Source organism: Aptenodytes forsteri, unplaced genomic scaffold (assembly GCF_000699145.1).
Source record: "Aptenodytes forsteri isolate BGI_AS27 unplaced genomic scaffold, ASM69914v1 Scaffold3, whole genome shotgun sequence".
NCBI classification, from domain to species: domain Eukaryota; kingdom Metazoa; phylum Chordata; class Aves; order Sphenisciformes; family Spheniscidae; genus Aptenodytes; species Aptenodytes forsteri.
The window spans coordinates 825,523-842,418 of NW_008795283.1; the positions used below are offsets into that span (position 1 = coordinate 825,523).

Consider the following 16,896-nt stretch of genomic DNA (forward strand, 5'->3'; position numbering starts at 1 on the left):
TTTAAAAGGGGTCCCCAGCTTCCCCACATACCACCCAGGAACCAAGGCAGGCACAGATGGACACTGAGGTCAGCAACAAACGTGCACACTAAGCAGCCTCCTGGATCCTCCTATACCTATTCTTATGTCACATTACTTATAAAGATCCTCTTGCACAGACGACCTGAAGGAGACAGAGACAAAATGTGCATGTCCTAAGGTGACATTCCCTGCACCACCTCGGAGCAGGAAAGGCCACCAACCTCGGTTTCCCTCCACTCTTACATAAGGTGTCAAGACAGTAACTTTGAAGGTGCAGCTGGGAACACCAGCACAGACTCTGGCTGTACTTCATACACATTTCCTTCAGCTGCCCGCCCTGGGAGAGCGCTTGCTGCAACAATGGAGTAACCTGAGAAGCGGAGCAAGCTGTCCCCCTGTACCTCTGCAGTCCATCTGCACGTGCTTCTTTTCCCCCAGTGCCCCTGTGCTCATTTATAGAGAGCATCACTACTTCATCAGGCTTCAAAGCATTAAGACCCACCAGAAGCGGCGTGGTTCTGTCCTCATAGGCTCAAATGCTACCACACAGAAGCTGACTTACCTTACGCTGCCTGCCCAGCCAGGCATAATAAATGAAAAAGGATGGTCTACAGCGTTTTCCTCATATTTAAAATTGGCTTTGAGGGACTTATTAACCTGTGGCATTATTCTGTCTCCTTGCTTCTCCACAGAACAAGATGTAATCCTCATGTTTCCGTAAATTACCATAATGAGGTATTCCATGAGAGGTTTCATTTTAGCTCTGCACATACACTGCTTCCAAAAGACATATTTTGTACATCATCACTTTACTACTACCACCACTGCCAGTAGAGTTGTAGTCTTTATTTGATGTGTCCATCCTGCTGCATGGAGCTCAGTAAACGGAATCTGACAAACATATCAACTTCATCAGATGCAAATATTTTTTTTTTTTCCCCTCCTGTTGAAGTCTGCACTAGCCTCTCAAAGAAATTATATTACACGGTTCAGATGCTGGAAACCATGACAGCTTCTCATTCATTCAGAGGAGGCACTAAGGTAGCTAAACCACGAAGAAAGTCAAGAGTAACAAATGCAAGGCACGTTAGTGGTAACATTTGGATTACAACACGGAAAAACAGCTTTATGAACATAGCTGAGCCAAGCAGCTCCACAGCAGCACCGACGAAGTACATGGATTCACATGCTGGCACTCCAACACAGCCAGAACAAATATTCTGACCCACTTCATTGGAGGGCCCCCTCTTTACATAATAGATTTGATGCTAGCAACTATTTCCCCTTTAAGAATGAGCAACTCTAGGATGCTACTTAATCAGGCCACCGTCTATCCTGTGCATCCCCAAATGAAACAAAACCAGCAAATTATTCTTTTCTCTCCGTTTCAAAGACAAGGGGGGAAAAAAAACTACAATGAAAACACTACAAAAAGTCATTAAAGTAAGAGACAACTAATTTTGTCATCAAATTCTTTACACATTGGACACAGACCTTGGACAACAGTACCATAACAGCACTACCCCATCTGGGATTTCCAATGCCTTTAAGAACCCTAGATTTAACAATTTTGAGATGCACTTTAGCAACCACAACAACAAAACCCCCAAAACGTCAGATACATAAATTGAGGCCACTGTATCCCAAATGATTAAACCAGAGTGATCTAATATTCATACTTCCCCTAGAGTATGTCTCTTTGTTTTTGAGTGCCGTCTTGAGACTCCTTGGCAGCGAGGAAGACTATGAAGTGCAGCTGAGCAGTTCTCTCGCCTGAACTGCTCTCAAGACAGCACTTTGAAACAGGAAGAAACAGGACTCAGGAGAACATATAAATATCTTATAAGGTGCTGGAACACTCAGTAATTAATTTTTCAGCAAGGAGAAGCTTTTATTTCAGCAATGTGTAAAAAATAAATTTCGAATTCCATACCCATGGCCTGGCTACTCATGCTCTGACCCAAAGTAATAACAGAAATGGAAGTCATGATTAAGGAACCTGCATAAAACAGGCCAAGAGCCCCTGCTTTTACTTAACCTGATTTCCACGGTAATAGATGAGAGTTTATTTCCATTACAGAACTCTCTGGAAAATTTTATTTTCTTTCTGTATGAACCTAAGAGAAAAAGAGCACTCTGGCTTTAATTAGGACAAGAAGCGGGGGTGAAAGATCCCGAAAGCTTTACCTGCTTCAGCGCAAAAATGCTTTTGTCATTCTGGAGTCCGGGGTAGGTTAGACAAAGCACGAAAGCATTAGCCACACCAAATGGGAATGTCCAATTTTTATGGGAGCATTACCTTAAAAGTCACGGTGAGCCAAATTCAACACGTGATCTGATGGGAAAAAGAGTGCTCCTCCATCCCTCTTCTCCTTCCTGAGCACCAAATTTGCCCGAGGCTCTTCCTACACAATTTTAACCCATCTCTCCTCAATATATTGCTCTTCCAACATAGAATCATAGAATCATTTAGGTTGGAAAAGACCTTTAAGATCATCAAATCCAACTGTTAACCTAGCACTGCCAAGTCCACCACTAAACCATGTCCCTAAGCACCACATCTACACATCTTTTAAATATCTCCAGGGACGGTGACTGAACCACTTCCCTGGGCAGCCTGGTCCAATGCTTAACCAGCCTTTCGGTGAAGAAATTTCTCCTAATATCCAATCTAAACCTCCCCTGGCGCAACTTGAGGCCATTTCCTCTTGTCCTATCACTTGTTACTTATTTGGGAACACTTGCCCTGTTCCAAGCTCTTCTCTGCAGTCCTGAGTAAACAATTAGTGATAGCCTCAATTAGCTCCCTGATTAGTTGACCTGCTATGTCTGCCAAGATCTGGAGGACAGCTTCGGACATGCACCTAAATGGTTTGCTACACATTTCCACTTTCAGCTAGGAAGCCACAGAGAAGAGAATCTGTTTCCTGTGATGTTTCTGGAAAAATTTCCAAGATCAAGAAGTCATCAGACCAGAATATGAATTAAAAAAAAAAACGCTGAAGTTCCCAGCCCCTTGGTCTCACTGTAAGAAAGAAATTAAGTTCCTACACCACTGCTGCAACAGTCCCATAATAAGGATGATAAACAAGATTGCTTTTCTAAAAAATGTAATGGTTTTGACATATTGTTTCATTCCACAAAACAGAAAAGGTATTTGTAAAAAAAAAAAGTCATGGGAGGAAGAGGAAAAAAAAGGCAACAGAAGTCAGGAGCCCAGCTGTGACAACACGCACCTGATGCCACAGGATTAAGTTCAAACACCTGCCCTCAATGAGGCAGCAAAAGAATTTAAATCAAGGTAATGTGTTGGGTGGGTGCATTGCAATACTGGAGTTAGTCTAGGTCTTCACCTCTGGATTTGATAAACACACCACCAGGAACACAATAAAAATCCTTACTGATACCTTGTACACAAGTTTTCATAAACAGTTTCTTTAAATAAAAAGATTCTCATCCTGATATCCCCAAACAAATGTACCTTTCAGCATTTGGTTTCTCTGTGAATTATAGAGCCATTTTATAATGATTCAACTATTTGTTCAGCTGCTTGCAAACGTAGTGAACTAACAATGAACAACAATTCTTATTAAATATTTCAAATGTTTCTTTCAAAGGTCTCATCCTTAGGAATCCAGGAAGAGAATACTGATTTCCATTAGGTAAACATTTCGTCAGTAATTCAAGTTTTGTATACTAAGCATTCCACAGAGGTAAAAAAGACATTTCTTGGATCAGATTCCAGCATTAGCAATGAATGCTTAAGATCTAAGGCAGCAATGTTTGAGCAGAAAACACACCCACACAAAAGCCAAACTTAGTAAATACATATGGACACAGATGGTGAGGTCGCTGGGTTACCAAAGACAGAATATCATAAAACAGATGAAACACTGAGTGCTCCAGGTAAAAGCAAACACATTGACTATCACCTTGTTGCTCTTAGCAATTACAAACTGCTCACTATAGGCAGTGGAAAAGTCCTTTTTCAGCAATCCCAAATTACTTGATTAGGCATTTTTCACCATACTCACCACCAGCTTCATTCTGTTCAGTTGTTGGTGGTGTTTTTCTCTGTGTTTTGTTTTCTTGTTTTGGGGGTTCTGGTTGGTTTTGTTGGTTTTTTTGGTTTGTTTTTTTTTTTAATCAGAGGCAGCCAGTACTTAGTGAAGCTTTGACTTCATGGATGGCAACACCACAGACAACGAGGGGTTCCTTGTGCACCTCACAGGCACTCTCCAGCTTCAATCAAGGGCTGAGTTTTGACTTTCCAAGAGCTCTTCTCAAATTTTGTTGAAGTGAAATTGAAAGATAATTCAAGATCTGGGTGTGATTTTTATCCAAACTGCTGAGCACCAGGGGGACAAACAGAACATCCGAGAAGCCCCTTCAGGAGTTAACCCTGGCAAGGTGAGGGGGTGCCTAGGGAGCCAGAGAGGTTCCTTTGTGCTGAAGCTGCTGCCTTCCCTTCTAAACTGCTAATTTCCCACAGGATCAAACTGTCAGGTCCTGTGGATACAGAACCCAAAACTATCAGAGCCAAGATGGACAGACTGGTATTTTCTGGACATCTCAATTCATGCTACTACAGTGTCTCCAGGGTAATTTCTTTTGCAAGGGGTGTCTGTCTGCTACAAAATCAACCAGAATGAAATGATTTCCAACAGACCCACAAAGAGGTGGCAAATTGTCATTGTTTTCTTACACTTTAGATTCAAGTCTGGCTGCAAGTTGTAAGCCTAGAAGCTAAAACAGCCGCCTCCTCTCTCATTACAATCTCCCTCCATTAACCAGTTTCCCAGTCTAAGGATTTCGCTTGCCTTGCTGAAAATACTCTTGGAGTGGCACAGCTGCCACAGAGAAAGCTGGTCAACTGCCATAATCAGTATGCAAAAAATTAATACACTAGGGATAAAATAATTAAAGTAACAGAGCCAGTTTACTCATTCCTGCATGTTTTTGTAATTCATTTAGAAAGAAGCATCTCAGCTGCTTCTCCTTGAACGCCCCAAGAAGCTCTCTGCAACTTGACATATTTAAATGGTTTCTCTGGTCATTGACTCTTTCTCAGCACTTCAACTTGAATGCATCAAAATCAGGGGAGTAAAACAGTGTCCACCACAGGGTATATGACCCAGCACATGACCACATTTCCCCTTCATTGCTCTCCCTCAGTCTGACAGATGAACTCAGTGCTATTGAGACAACAGTGGCCTAAAGGGCACCCAACCTTCAGTTAATTTCCACTAACTTAAAACAGCTACACCATAAGAATGGTAAGACTGTCAAATGAAACACTTTGGGGGGGGGATCAGGAAACTGCAAAATGGAGTAGGAGCACGTAGCTTCAGTGTGCTTTTGCCTGACCTCAGAGGTGACTCAGGCCTCCTTCTATGGCCAAATGTTTCTCAAATAAATCAAGTTTACACAATTAAAGATAACAATGACAGCAACAGACTACAATTAGAGCTTGCATGCAGCCCACAAGTAGAGTCAGATACTTTTAAGACTGCTGAAGAAATGCTTTAAGTACTTTTAAATCTCTCTTGCAATTCTAAGTCAACAAATACTGGTTTTTTGAAAGCAGTCTTGAGTCTTAACCGTCTCTCTAAAATGCATCACCCTTTCAGTTCATTTATCCTTTCTGCCTACTTTTGGTGCATGCTCTTTCAATCCTCTTTTCTTCCTTCAAACACTATTACCCACGAATGTCAGACACACACAAAATGAACATTTTAGCAAAGACAGAACCAGAGCATAGGCCACCGCCACAAAACTTTTAGCCTGTCACAATTTCATGCAAGTGTGAGTCAAGGTCTTTCCTATGCCCCCTAAAACTCTCAGACATCTCTTAAGTGGGAGGAAGAGAGCACCACTGATGCTAAATACACTATAAACAACTTAAATACCATTTTTATCATTGGAAAAGAAAACGGAGGTTTCTTTCTTGCATGCAGAAAGGAAAACTTGTTATAAAACTCAACATGTTTTAAGTGCTTTCCAGTCAAAAATACTTAAAAAAAAAGTCACTACCAAAGTAGGTCACCTTTCCTGGTAAGAGGACCAAGGAAAAAAGCACTTCGGCTCCCTTTTTCCAAAGAACAGATGCTTTCACATTATTAAAAAACATGTGGGTTTAGTCACTGTTTATTCCACAGATAACTTTCTAGATACAAGACAATGGTTAGACTACCTTCAGCATAAAGACAGACAACAGTAGTGCCATTTACTGTAGCTCTGTTTTTCCATGCATAGAAAAAATATAATTAACAGAGCTCCAGTTAATTTTACTATTAAGAGCCCAGTGGGAAACAGTGCAAGTGACAAGAACCCAGTGCTGCCAAGGTTTATGTGACACTTTGTGCAAGTTATTGAATGAGCTAATTTGTACATAGCTACAAGCCCACATTTAACAAAATTGTGTGGATTTACTTATGGGGAAAGACATCCAATTATAGCATCAGTGAATGAAATATTCCCTTTATTTGGGGCACCACCAAAACAGCTCCTGCAGCAATGGTCATGCCAACAAGCAGAGGAGAACTGTGCTCGCAAATACAGAGGTTGTTAAACAGCCTCCACAGCCCTCCAGTTCCAGGTCTCCTTGCTAAAACTGCCAACTAATGTAAGACATAAGGAAAAAACATGTGAAATGGTAACAGAGCCAGAGAGGAAAATTCTTAATATGCGATGGCCACCAAACCTATTTTCATCAAATGGGGAAAAAGTACAACTCAAAATAGTTGGTAGAGGAGGAGAACAGAAGTGACACCTGCAGCACTGTACTCTGAGATGACTCTGGTACACAAAACCATTTCCATCTAGAGTTTAAAAACATAACCATAGAACCATTTCTATTTGACTTCAATCCCACAGAACCCCAGTTTTACAAAACCGAAATATGAACAAAATTGAAGTTGATCTGCTTTCTCTCTCAACCAAGAAAGAGATCTGAATAATTCATTAACATGTTCCTTGATTAAATTCTTCTTCCTACCTATTCCACTCATTGTACTCTCAATTAAAGCATTAGAAAAATACATATAATATTTTGTCATTTCTTCTTGTGTATGCCACAAATATGTTTCACTTTACAAATATGTATCACTTTACCTTCAGAGGCACTGATTTATTGGTCCAAAGTATAATTTCCACACACTTCAATGCAAGGTAATATTAATGAGCTCCATTAACATCGAAGAAAAGCAAAGTAGGGAGACATCTAAATGAACACCTTTGCTCATTCCCCCCCCTCCCCCCCCAAAGACATGTAGCCTTTGAACTAAAATATCAAATATACTCAATGAGAATATAATTCTTTGTTAAGCAGACCTGTGCACTTCAGTGTCTGGTTAACCGGTTACTTTTCGTTTTCTTCAGTTCATTTAACTTCAGAGAGACAAGGAAAAAGAAGATACAGGACAACAACAGCAGTGATAAAGAATAAAAGTAATTGCTTCCCCTTGAACATGGTATGACAGCTTCTCATGAGAAAAAGAAAGTGTGCTTCAAAATGTCTTCGGATGCAAAACATGAGTTTTTAAATGGCACTTCATTTGCATATTTTCATGGTCCCGCACGTGTAATTCTATTTATTGAAATGAATCCTCCCACTCAAACTTTATTGCAGAGCCTTATGAAAGAAGTTCATGATCCTCTGAAGTGATATTTTATTAATCAGGATAGAATAAGGGTTTAGCTGAAGTTCTATTACAAAACAAAAAAACGTGGTTTCATATGCATTTCATCCAATTCCATCCAAACTCTTTTTTCTTTCATCTTAATATTAGGGTTCAAGACTGCATCTGAAATAGCTGCCTCCTGGAACGAGTCGGGCTGGCAGCTCTCTACTACTTCACTACTTTACTTTGTTTTGTTTTTAATAAATGAAACAATCCCATGGCTAAAATAATGCTTTAGGCAGAAAGAAAACACTCATAGTCAGCATCTTGCCCAAAACAACATGCAAAAGTAAATCAACAAACATAGTGAAAATACTCCAGGACCATAACTTAAGATGCTGACAACAACAAATACACAGAGAATGACACAAGAAAGATGCCGGGGGAATAAAAGAGAACCGTTTCGAAAAATGCATGGCATTAAGTGCTACAGCTAGAATAGCATAATCTTACCCTCTAGCTGAACCTTCCCGTTTTATCTCTGTATTCTAAATTTGCACTGGTTGCTTTGCTAAAAATATACTTTGACGTTATCATAGCTATTGGTCCTGGCTCGTCTTTTTTCTGCCTCTGAGAACAGCTAAAGTAATAGATCACTAAGACTTTTATGGGTGCAAGAGACAGTTTGTTTCAGTTACAAACAGGAGCAGAGAAAAGATGAGCCAGAGAGGAAGGAAAACTAAATAAATTTAAATAAGACAACTATTTCTGAATATGGAGAAAACTAACAAAAAAAAAAAAAAGAGAGAGATAGCTATAGGCTTATCACCAAAATAACTAACTACAAAGAGGGATACAATACACAAGGGCTAAGGCCACCTTTACACTAGGGCTAAGGCTACCTTTTCCAAGATCAGAAAGACAGATTCATATGTGTAAAATGTAAACGAATTATTCTATGCATGCATTATTTGAATGGAAAGATTTAAGGCATATAGGATATATAAGAAAATAATATACATATCTTTTTAATATATCTTATATATGTTCTAAGAATGTATCTCCTATATTAGGCTAAACTAAATAGCCAGGAAAAAACATAAAGATTATTTGTTCATCCTCATTACTTCAAAGGCATGTGAGTATGTGCGCGTGCATGTGTGTATAGTTATGTATTTATATAACTAAAAAGAGAAACAAGAAAATAGTTATTTGAGGGTCTACCTACCTACCACATTACATGCATTTCCCTATTTGTAACTTTGCACACCACCTACTAATCTGCATCTTTAATCTCAGCTAAGTCTTAACTATTACTGCAAGACAAACGATGGAAAGAAACAACAAACCACAAAGTGTCCAAAAGCCCTTCCTGCAGGTGAATCACCTCCACCTGACTCTAAAAACATGTTCCCGCCATTTGTACGACAGCTTTATTTGTGTCTAAACAATGATGCAAGTCAGCTTCTGAAGCCCTCTGGGCACTAACTTCTTGCAATTTTACACTAATGCCTTAGATCATTAATCATTCATACACGTCTAACAGATGCAGAAATCAAACCCACAGTCCCCAGCTTTACCACAAGGCTCCCCTGACAGCTACAGTCAAGGTCAGTGGCATTAGCTTTGTTCAAGGACACCGACACGTGTCAAACTTTAGCAGTACAAATTGTTTGCTCTTGCATGAATAAAGGGTATTTGCAGGTATTTTATCTCTATTCAAGGTGATCTGAAGAAGGTACAAACAAAGTTATAAAGACTTCTTGGCTCATTTTGTCTCCTTCTCTACTTTTGCAAGAAATGATGTCACACAGGCCTCTTCAAAAACACGCCTACACCTATCCTAAAACCAGCTGGCCTCCTTGGCCACACTACTCCATGCAGCAGTTGCTCCAGAACTCCACTTTTCTGAGAATTAGGAACCACCTCCTAATTCCCACATTGCATTTATTAATCAGAAATTTATAAAAATTTGTGTGCACGCCAGCACTATCCTCAGCTTAGTAAGGTCTTCTCCCTGCCTGATATTTATACCTTAGAGCACTCTTGCAGAGTAATTACATCTCTCCTACCTCATTTTGTTTTGCTCAGCTAAATAAGCCACTTGTTTCTAGTCCATCCTGTGTAACCAGGTCACGTTTTCTGACAGACAGGAGATGACAACAAAGACTGCACCATGACCTAGATGAGGCCATATCACTGGCCCTTTGCATAATACTATTGACACCGGTCACTCCCCTGGAAATATTTCTCCAAGACACTCTAGGATTATATTTGTGTTTTTCATTGCCATTGCACAATACTGGACCATGACGTACCAGTGTACTCAGGTCTCTCTTCTCTGCTGCTCCCACCTAACAGATCTCTTGCACACAGCTGTTCCCACCTTTGTCCCCCACTGTACAGCCTCTCTCTCTCCGTAGGACTAAATTTAATGCCACTACTGTGATTCCTCTCCCCAAGATTTTGCTATATGAGGTACAGAAAGGAGAATTATTGAATGTTACACCTGTTACTACAGGAAATGCCAAGAGGGAATCTCCTAGATAAAAACCATCCAGCTCTGCCTTTACTGCAGCCACAGTTTAACAAGTAGCCCATCTTGCATGCAGGCATTTCCCCCTCTCTGTACAACACCCTATGCAGCCAAAAGTTGTTGACACAGTAAATCAGTTGGATAAGGAAATTAGCAAGGTTTCAAGAAATGGTCAACTTTTGTTTACAGCCAAGGCACATGAGTATTTGCAGTGATAAATTAACTGAAACCTCCTTTTCAATGTGCAATACAGAAGTGCAGAGTTAAAGCTGCCCTGCTGCCTAACCTATATGTTAACCCATCTCAGTAACAAGATCAGGTTTAAATTTATCTTCCAACATGAACAGTGCTAGCTGGGGTGTTACTTATTAAAAATTGTGCGTGTTTCAATTCCTGAAGTACTGATACGTACTCTCAAATTCAGTCCTAGTTTAATCCTGGGTTACTGCTTTTAGTCTGGAAACGGAGTAAAAATCAGGAAATGTCAAGAGCAAGCTGGCTTAAAATGCCATAAAGTAATCTCTAACGACAGTACAGAAAAATCTTTGGGTAAAATTTGAAGACTACAGGTCTGCAGTGTTATCAACTCATGCATTATCATCAAAATTTTATAGTTTTATGTTAAAGAACCAGTTACAAAACAAGCAAATGTGTGAGAATCTCAGATTTCATGTACAAAAATAAGGTTGAAGGCCTTTACATGCAGCAGAATCCTAAAATATAACTCAAGAGACAAATAAAAAGAATGCCAAAAGTATTCAGTTTAAATGCATTTTAGGTTCTGTTACCTCTTAAAACCTTGAAAGGGTTAGGAAACCTCAAAAAAGGTACAGACTGCTTTTGTTAAAGTATAAAAGTTGTATGCATGAAATCCATCTCATTTTAACATACTGCAGCTTTTTTTCTTTATTTGCAACAAGTCGCCATTTGGACTATACCTTTATGGGTTTTGTCTGCTTTTGGTTGCTTGGACAGGGTCCTATTGAGATAGTTTTTCATGTGCTATTTAGCACAACTTAAGAGCAAACAAATAGTAGTCTTGGTCTTCTGACAAGCTCCCAATACCAGCATTATCTTTTTTTTATCTGAACAGCTAATTTTAACAACAGTCTCTTCCCCCATCTTTCTGCTTTGTGGTCCATACATTTTTTTGCATGCTTACATCTGTCTTCACAACTGCTTGATCTCCCATTTCCCACCCTATCACCACGTTGGACCAGGTCTGACAGCAACACTCCAGCTATTTGCCACGACTGGAACCTTGGAATCTGCCTGGAGAAAAGGTGCTAATGTAAAGTTGCAATTTTTTTTTTTTTTATACGATTACAATTCAGTTCTTAAACCAGCATTTAAAAAGGGGGTAAGGCTGCCAAGTACTGAAGGTAGCAAACAACCCAGATTTTTCTGAAAGCATCTTGTGGCAGCTGCAAGTTTGTATTACATTTACTTAGAACAGTAATTGCCTTTGGAAATTAGATTTTCCTGCTTGTTCAAAAGATTTACGATGAGTAACCATAAAAATTCAAAACTTAAACTCACTAAGTGCCAATGTTAGCAAGCAGATATAAAAGATGTGTCTGGCAAAATTCAGCAGAGATGGAAGTGTACCATCAGATAATCCAGGTCATTTCTTTGACAATACCCTTTGATATCCCTCAGAGCATGCACGCTCACAGTGGTTCTAAGCATCTCTAACAGTACAGTTTGCGAACTCTTCCCCATCCTAAGAGATCTCTCTCAGGAACAAGTACGCCTTGCTATCCAATCTAGATTTTCGTTTCTGTGTTTTCATCCTTCTTATTATATTCCCCAGGTACTCCTAAACAATTCTTCCTTATTTGTATTTTCAGTTCTTATTTAGTTAAGCCCTAAATATTTCAATGTTTCTTTTCTTTCAGTGACATGACAATTTTCCACCATCCTTTCTGTAAGAAGATTTGATTTGCCAGATTATTCTGGTAATAGGTCTGGTGCCAGAAGGTGTCCATGAACGATTTGTCTTTCAATATGGTCTGCAGAAGGTGAACTTTCAGACCTGGATTATTGGAACAGTGAGCCAAAGGGCCCCTGGGACATAGTAACCAGCACTTGGAAGCCAGAAAGGCAATCAAGGGTAGCTGGATTTCAAGGGAATGTGTCAGGCGTTTAAAGTCAATTGATATTTTCTGTTACTGTTTGCTTGGAGTGCATTTTTTCTCTTATCATTGGCTTTTTATTGCATTTTTCCTTCCGTGCTGCAGCACCCACACAACACTCACAGACCAAAGTGAGGACTGGGATGTCACTCACTTCCACAGAAGCCCTTGTGTATTGACATTACCTGCTCCCATGAAAAGGAGGGTAGCGCATTTCAAACAGTCTTTTTAAGCACTACGTACCACTCTGCTAGTAGTAATCCCAACAAAAAAAAATACATCACCATCTTCTCCAGATGTGGCCAGACCAATTAAAGAAAACATGGTTCCTACGTTTTACTCACACGTACCACTGCTAGTAGTAATCCCAACAAAAAAAAATACATCACCATCTTCTCCAGATGTGGCCAGACCAATTAAAGAAAACATGGTTCCTACGTTTTACTCACAGAGCAGTACTCAAATAGCAATGCAATTTCTGCAGTACCCTTAAATTTTTCATTAGATATCACTACGCCACACAAGATAAATGACAGCATATCCTTACTGTGGCGCTACTCGTAGCCCTATAACCAGCCCAGGGCTAAGTACTGAGACATAAAGAGAGATGAGAGGAAGCACAAATCCTAGGAGCGGGATGCAGCTTGCTTAATTATAGATGTGTACCGTATGACATAAGTACCTGACAGCTAGGTGTTGAGGCACCCGTGATTGTCAATGGAGACCTAGTCAATGAGTCATGTAGTTTAGGGTACAATTCATTTTAACAAGTGTAGGGTGAGGCAAATCACACCCTAAACACTACTTACCCTAATGAGTGCATCTGCACTACCTAATTCACACACAGATGTCTTCCAGAACTGTAGGGCAACATTGAGCATTTTGGATTAAAAAAATACCATGCCTGACAATTTGATAAATATCAGCCCCCAAAAGGTTAACCCTGAAGGTAGAAGAAAATAAGACTTATCTCATTGAGACCATCTGCTGTAGCAATCAAAGCAGTTAGAATCCATTTGATTGCAGGAGTCCATAGAGAATATCACAAACTAATTGGAGTCAAAATAAATTAGTTTATTTTGTTCTGAATGGCCAAAATCCATCCTACTTAGTTTTACCTACCTCAGTAAAGAGAACAGCCTGTTCTAGGCTCTTCTCCTTAAACAAAACAGACAAGAGGTTGCTCCAAAGGGACACTCAGCACCACCTAAGATCTGATTTGTCCTTCAGATACGTGTATCTCTTGCTAGTGATTATAAAGAAAGCCAGGCTACCACAACCACCCTCTTGGCTTATGAACTTCAAATAGACTTCAGTGAGTCTCAGTAAAGAAAGCATGAACAACTTGGTGTTGTACTTGTAGGGCTTTCCTCCCTCTAAACCCACAAACATGACAGTTATGACAAGCAACAAAACAGCTGACACAGCAGGAATTACTGTGGTCCCATTATTGAAGCCCACCCTTACTTCTTCTTCCTTAGGGGGATGAACAATTGCATCTCGGGATCCCTGCTGTGAGAAGCAAACCTTTTCTTTTGCTGTGACACACCACCAACCCTGAACTGTACGGTACGCTGGCAGATTGTGTTCTGTATTTCAGGGAGTCCAGTGCAGTGTTTTTCTCATTCATTACTGGCAATCAAGCCATTTGAAAGGAAATAAGAGATGAAGAGCTAAACACTCATTTGGAAAGAGGAGAGATAATCAAGAGAATAAAAGTCTTGTCTCAGATTTTGCATATGATTTCTCAACACTAAGGAACATATAATTGATGTGTAATACATATAGCTAATATCAAACAGTAAATTAGATTTAGAAAGTCAATGGAAATTAACTTTGAAGAATAGGTAATATTAACCCTATTCACAGAAGCAACAAAACCCCTCAACAAAAAACCTGACAGACATGCATTAGTTTAATATTGACAATACAGAATACAGTATTACTGAACAATGCATGGGGCATGCTATTCTAAAACATAACTGTATTTTGACAGATGACTGTATTATGAAGGGCTGGTAATACTGAAATCTGAGGAACACCAGTAAGGAGAGATGAATCAAATGGTATGAGTACGTTCCCCGTTGATACCGCAGAACTTGCGAGCCTTATTCTACAGTGACAATAATGAAACACTAAAAGGCAAAGAAATGGAGAAATCCTTAAGTAGAAATACCACGAGATGAATAGAAAAAATGAGGCACATTCAAATAAAACAATGTTTTCAAGAATAGGTAAGTGGATTCTCTGCAGAGTCACAGATTTAATGCCCTAATTCTAGATCATGCAACCAGAAACTTCTTTCATATCCTCTATCTGCTTCAACCTGCTGGGGCGTTGGACCTCTCAGCAAACAGGTTCTAAAAAGATAATCTGACTAACTGACTACTGCTACTTCCAAATTAGCAGCCAAATTGTGTTCATAACACATTCAAAACAAACAAGCCTACACATTACCCAGAAAATTTTCCCATGTTAACAATTCCAGATCCCAAACCAAATATGCAACAACTAAACCAAAATTATGGTTATCAAAAAGTAACACTTTAAACAACTTATGCTCTATACGAAACCTAAATTATTTTCTCAGCATATGAAAGTCATCGAGATTGCAGTCACGCAAGCAGAAAACAGTACCCTGTACACCCAACATATTTTAGTTATTTATAACTATTTTGTAAGGTGTAAAAATGAGTGAATATAAATTTTACCCAGGATCATACTACGCAAGGAAACTTGATTTGAACTAGCATTGTAGCTCTTGAGTTAACAGAATGGTAGCTTCTTTGAGCCATGCAAGAAATTTTATTTTTGTCAGAACCATACAGCACTTTTGCATGCTACATAAGAAACATTTTGCAGGTTAAGTAAAATGTTTACATTATTTCATCGAATTACAAAAAGACTCAATTTCATAGATAACGGATACACCTACCCCAGAGTAAAACAATGCCTTAGCAAATGGGTCAATAGATTGCTTTCCTTCATCTTTTATACTACCTCCAAAGTACTTCAGAATAAGACATTTTATCATGGTGAAAGAATGTTCTTTGACATCATGCATTGCTGTTATTTTACCTTTGTCTAATTCATTTTTCACTAGCACTTGAGAGGTTTCTCTTTTTTAATTTAAGCAATGCAACGGGAAGTAATAACAACTACCTGCAAAGAACTGAACTGTAAATTATGCAACAAAAAATACAACATGAAAATAGAAAAAAAAATGTACTAAAAGATTGTCGTATGCCAGCTGCTTTATGCTTAGTGTGATAAAACCTGGAAGGTATGTACAATTAGTTTAGCTAGACTTAGTAAACTTGAACAATTAGCTAAAGTCACATCACAACTATTCACAAGAAGTTATAAATTTCAAGTTATTAGTTTGTCATCGAATATTTTATACTAACAAGCTTAAATGCTTCCACTGAACAGAGTAAGACTTCCAAGCTCCCAAATGCTATAGTTTTAAATACTTACTTTCCTGAAAACTATTTCAGCTATGCATCCAAGCAGCCTGAAACATACCTTTGACTTCAAAAGGGGCATGGGATCCTTTTAAAAGCCAATCACATAAGAAGAGATTTTTGCAAACAGCTCCAAATCCTTACCTTTCTGTAGACTATCATATTTGGAGAACTCTCCTCTGGGTCAGCGGTTTCCATGTTACTTGGATCAGTGGGCGCTTGGGCCATGTTTGCCTCTCGTCGCTCAGACTGCAAGGACAGGAGCAAAAGTCAGCATCACTCCAGGCTGCAGGGGAGCATGGCAAGGACACGCAACTACCTCCAAGGCAGGCACACGAGGATGGTACAGAGGGAACCACGCTCCAGACTGCACCCAGTGCAGGATTTTATCACACCGTGTCAGACAGTTAAATGCTTTGAACTGATTTGTCTAAATGCCCCAAAACTGAGTACTGCCAAGTCACATACAGCTGTGGTTTGGGTCATCACACACACACACATTTCTCCCCAACTCTGCTCTTTTATCATTAGCCCCCATTCAATAAATGGCCAATTAATACTTTGCACACTTCCTTTCCTTGATATAAAGCACAAATGGCTTAGACTCAAACAAAAAGCCTAGGATAAAAAGCTTGCTGTGAGACAGAGTGAAACCCCATTGGAATCAGCAGGTGCAGCAGACTGTCAGCCATGCTGCCAGTTGTCGCCTCCAGACACTCGGAGCCGCTTCTGGCTCTCCCTAACCCCTGGGCAGCAGCCAGGAACCGGGAAGGCATAGCTGCTTGCTCAGAGTAAGCAGCTTCCCTCACCTCTTCTCATGATACAGCCGGGAAGAGGCAGCAGGACGCAGGCAAACAACCATGCATAATACTCCTTAACCCAAACTATTTTCTAGAAGCACAGAAGCGCTGCCTTATCTCCTCCAGGTCATGCCAGGCTTGAGGCAAAAACATTAGTTTAAAAAAAAAAAAATAAGGGCCCAGTGCAGAGAGGACACTTAAAATTCTAAGTCAAATGCCTATTTTAAATTTTTCTTTCACCAGCATGTTTGACAAGTTACATCTTAAATTAAATGCTGCTGTGGAGCCATGTGGTGACCTTTCCTAGCCTAAAAGCTA

At 39.6% G+C, this 16,896-nt stretch overlaps 1 protein-coding gene across 1 annotated transcript in view; it reads right to left on the reverse strand.

Annotated features, from left to right (window-relative positions):
- Window positions 1-16,006, reverse strand: part of RGS6 (regulator of G-protein signaling 6) — a 268,020-nt gene extending 252,014 nt beyond the window's left edge. Inside the window, exon 1 of the mRNA XM_009279302.2 lies at window positions 15,923-16,006. Coding sequence (XP_009277577.2) covers window positions 15,923-16,006 — 84 coding nt within the window. The remainder of the gene's footprint in view (window positions 1-15,922) is intronic.
- Between the last annotated feature and the right edge of the window lie 890 nt (window positions 16,007-16,896).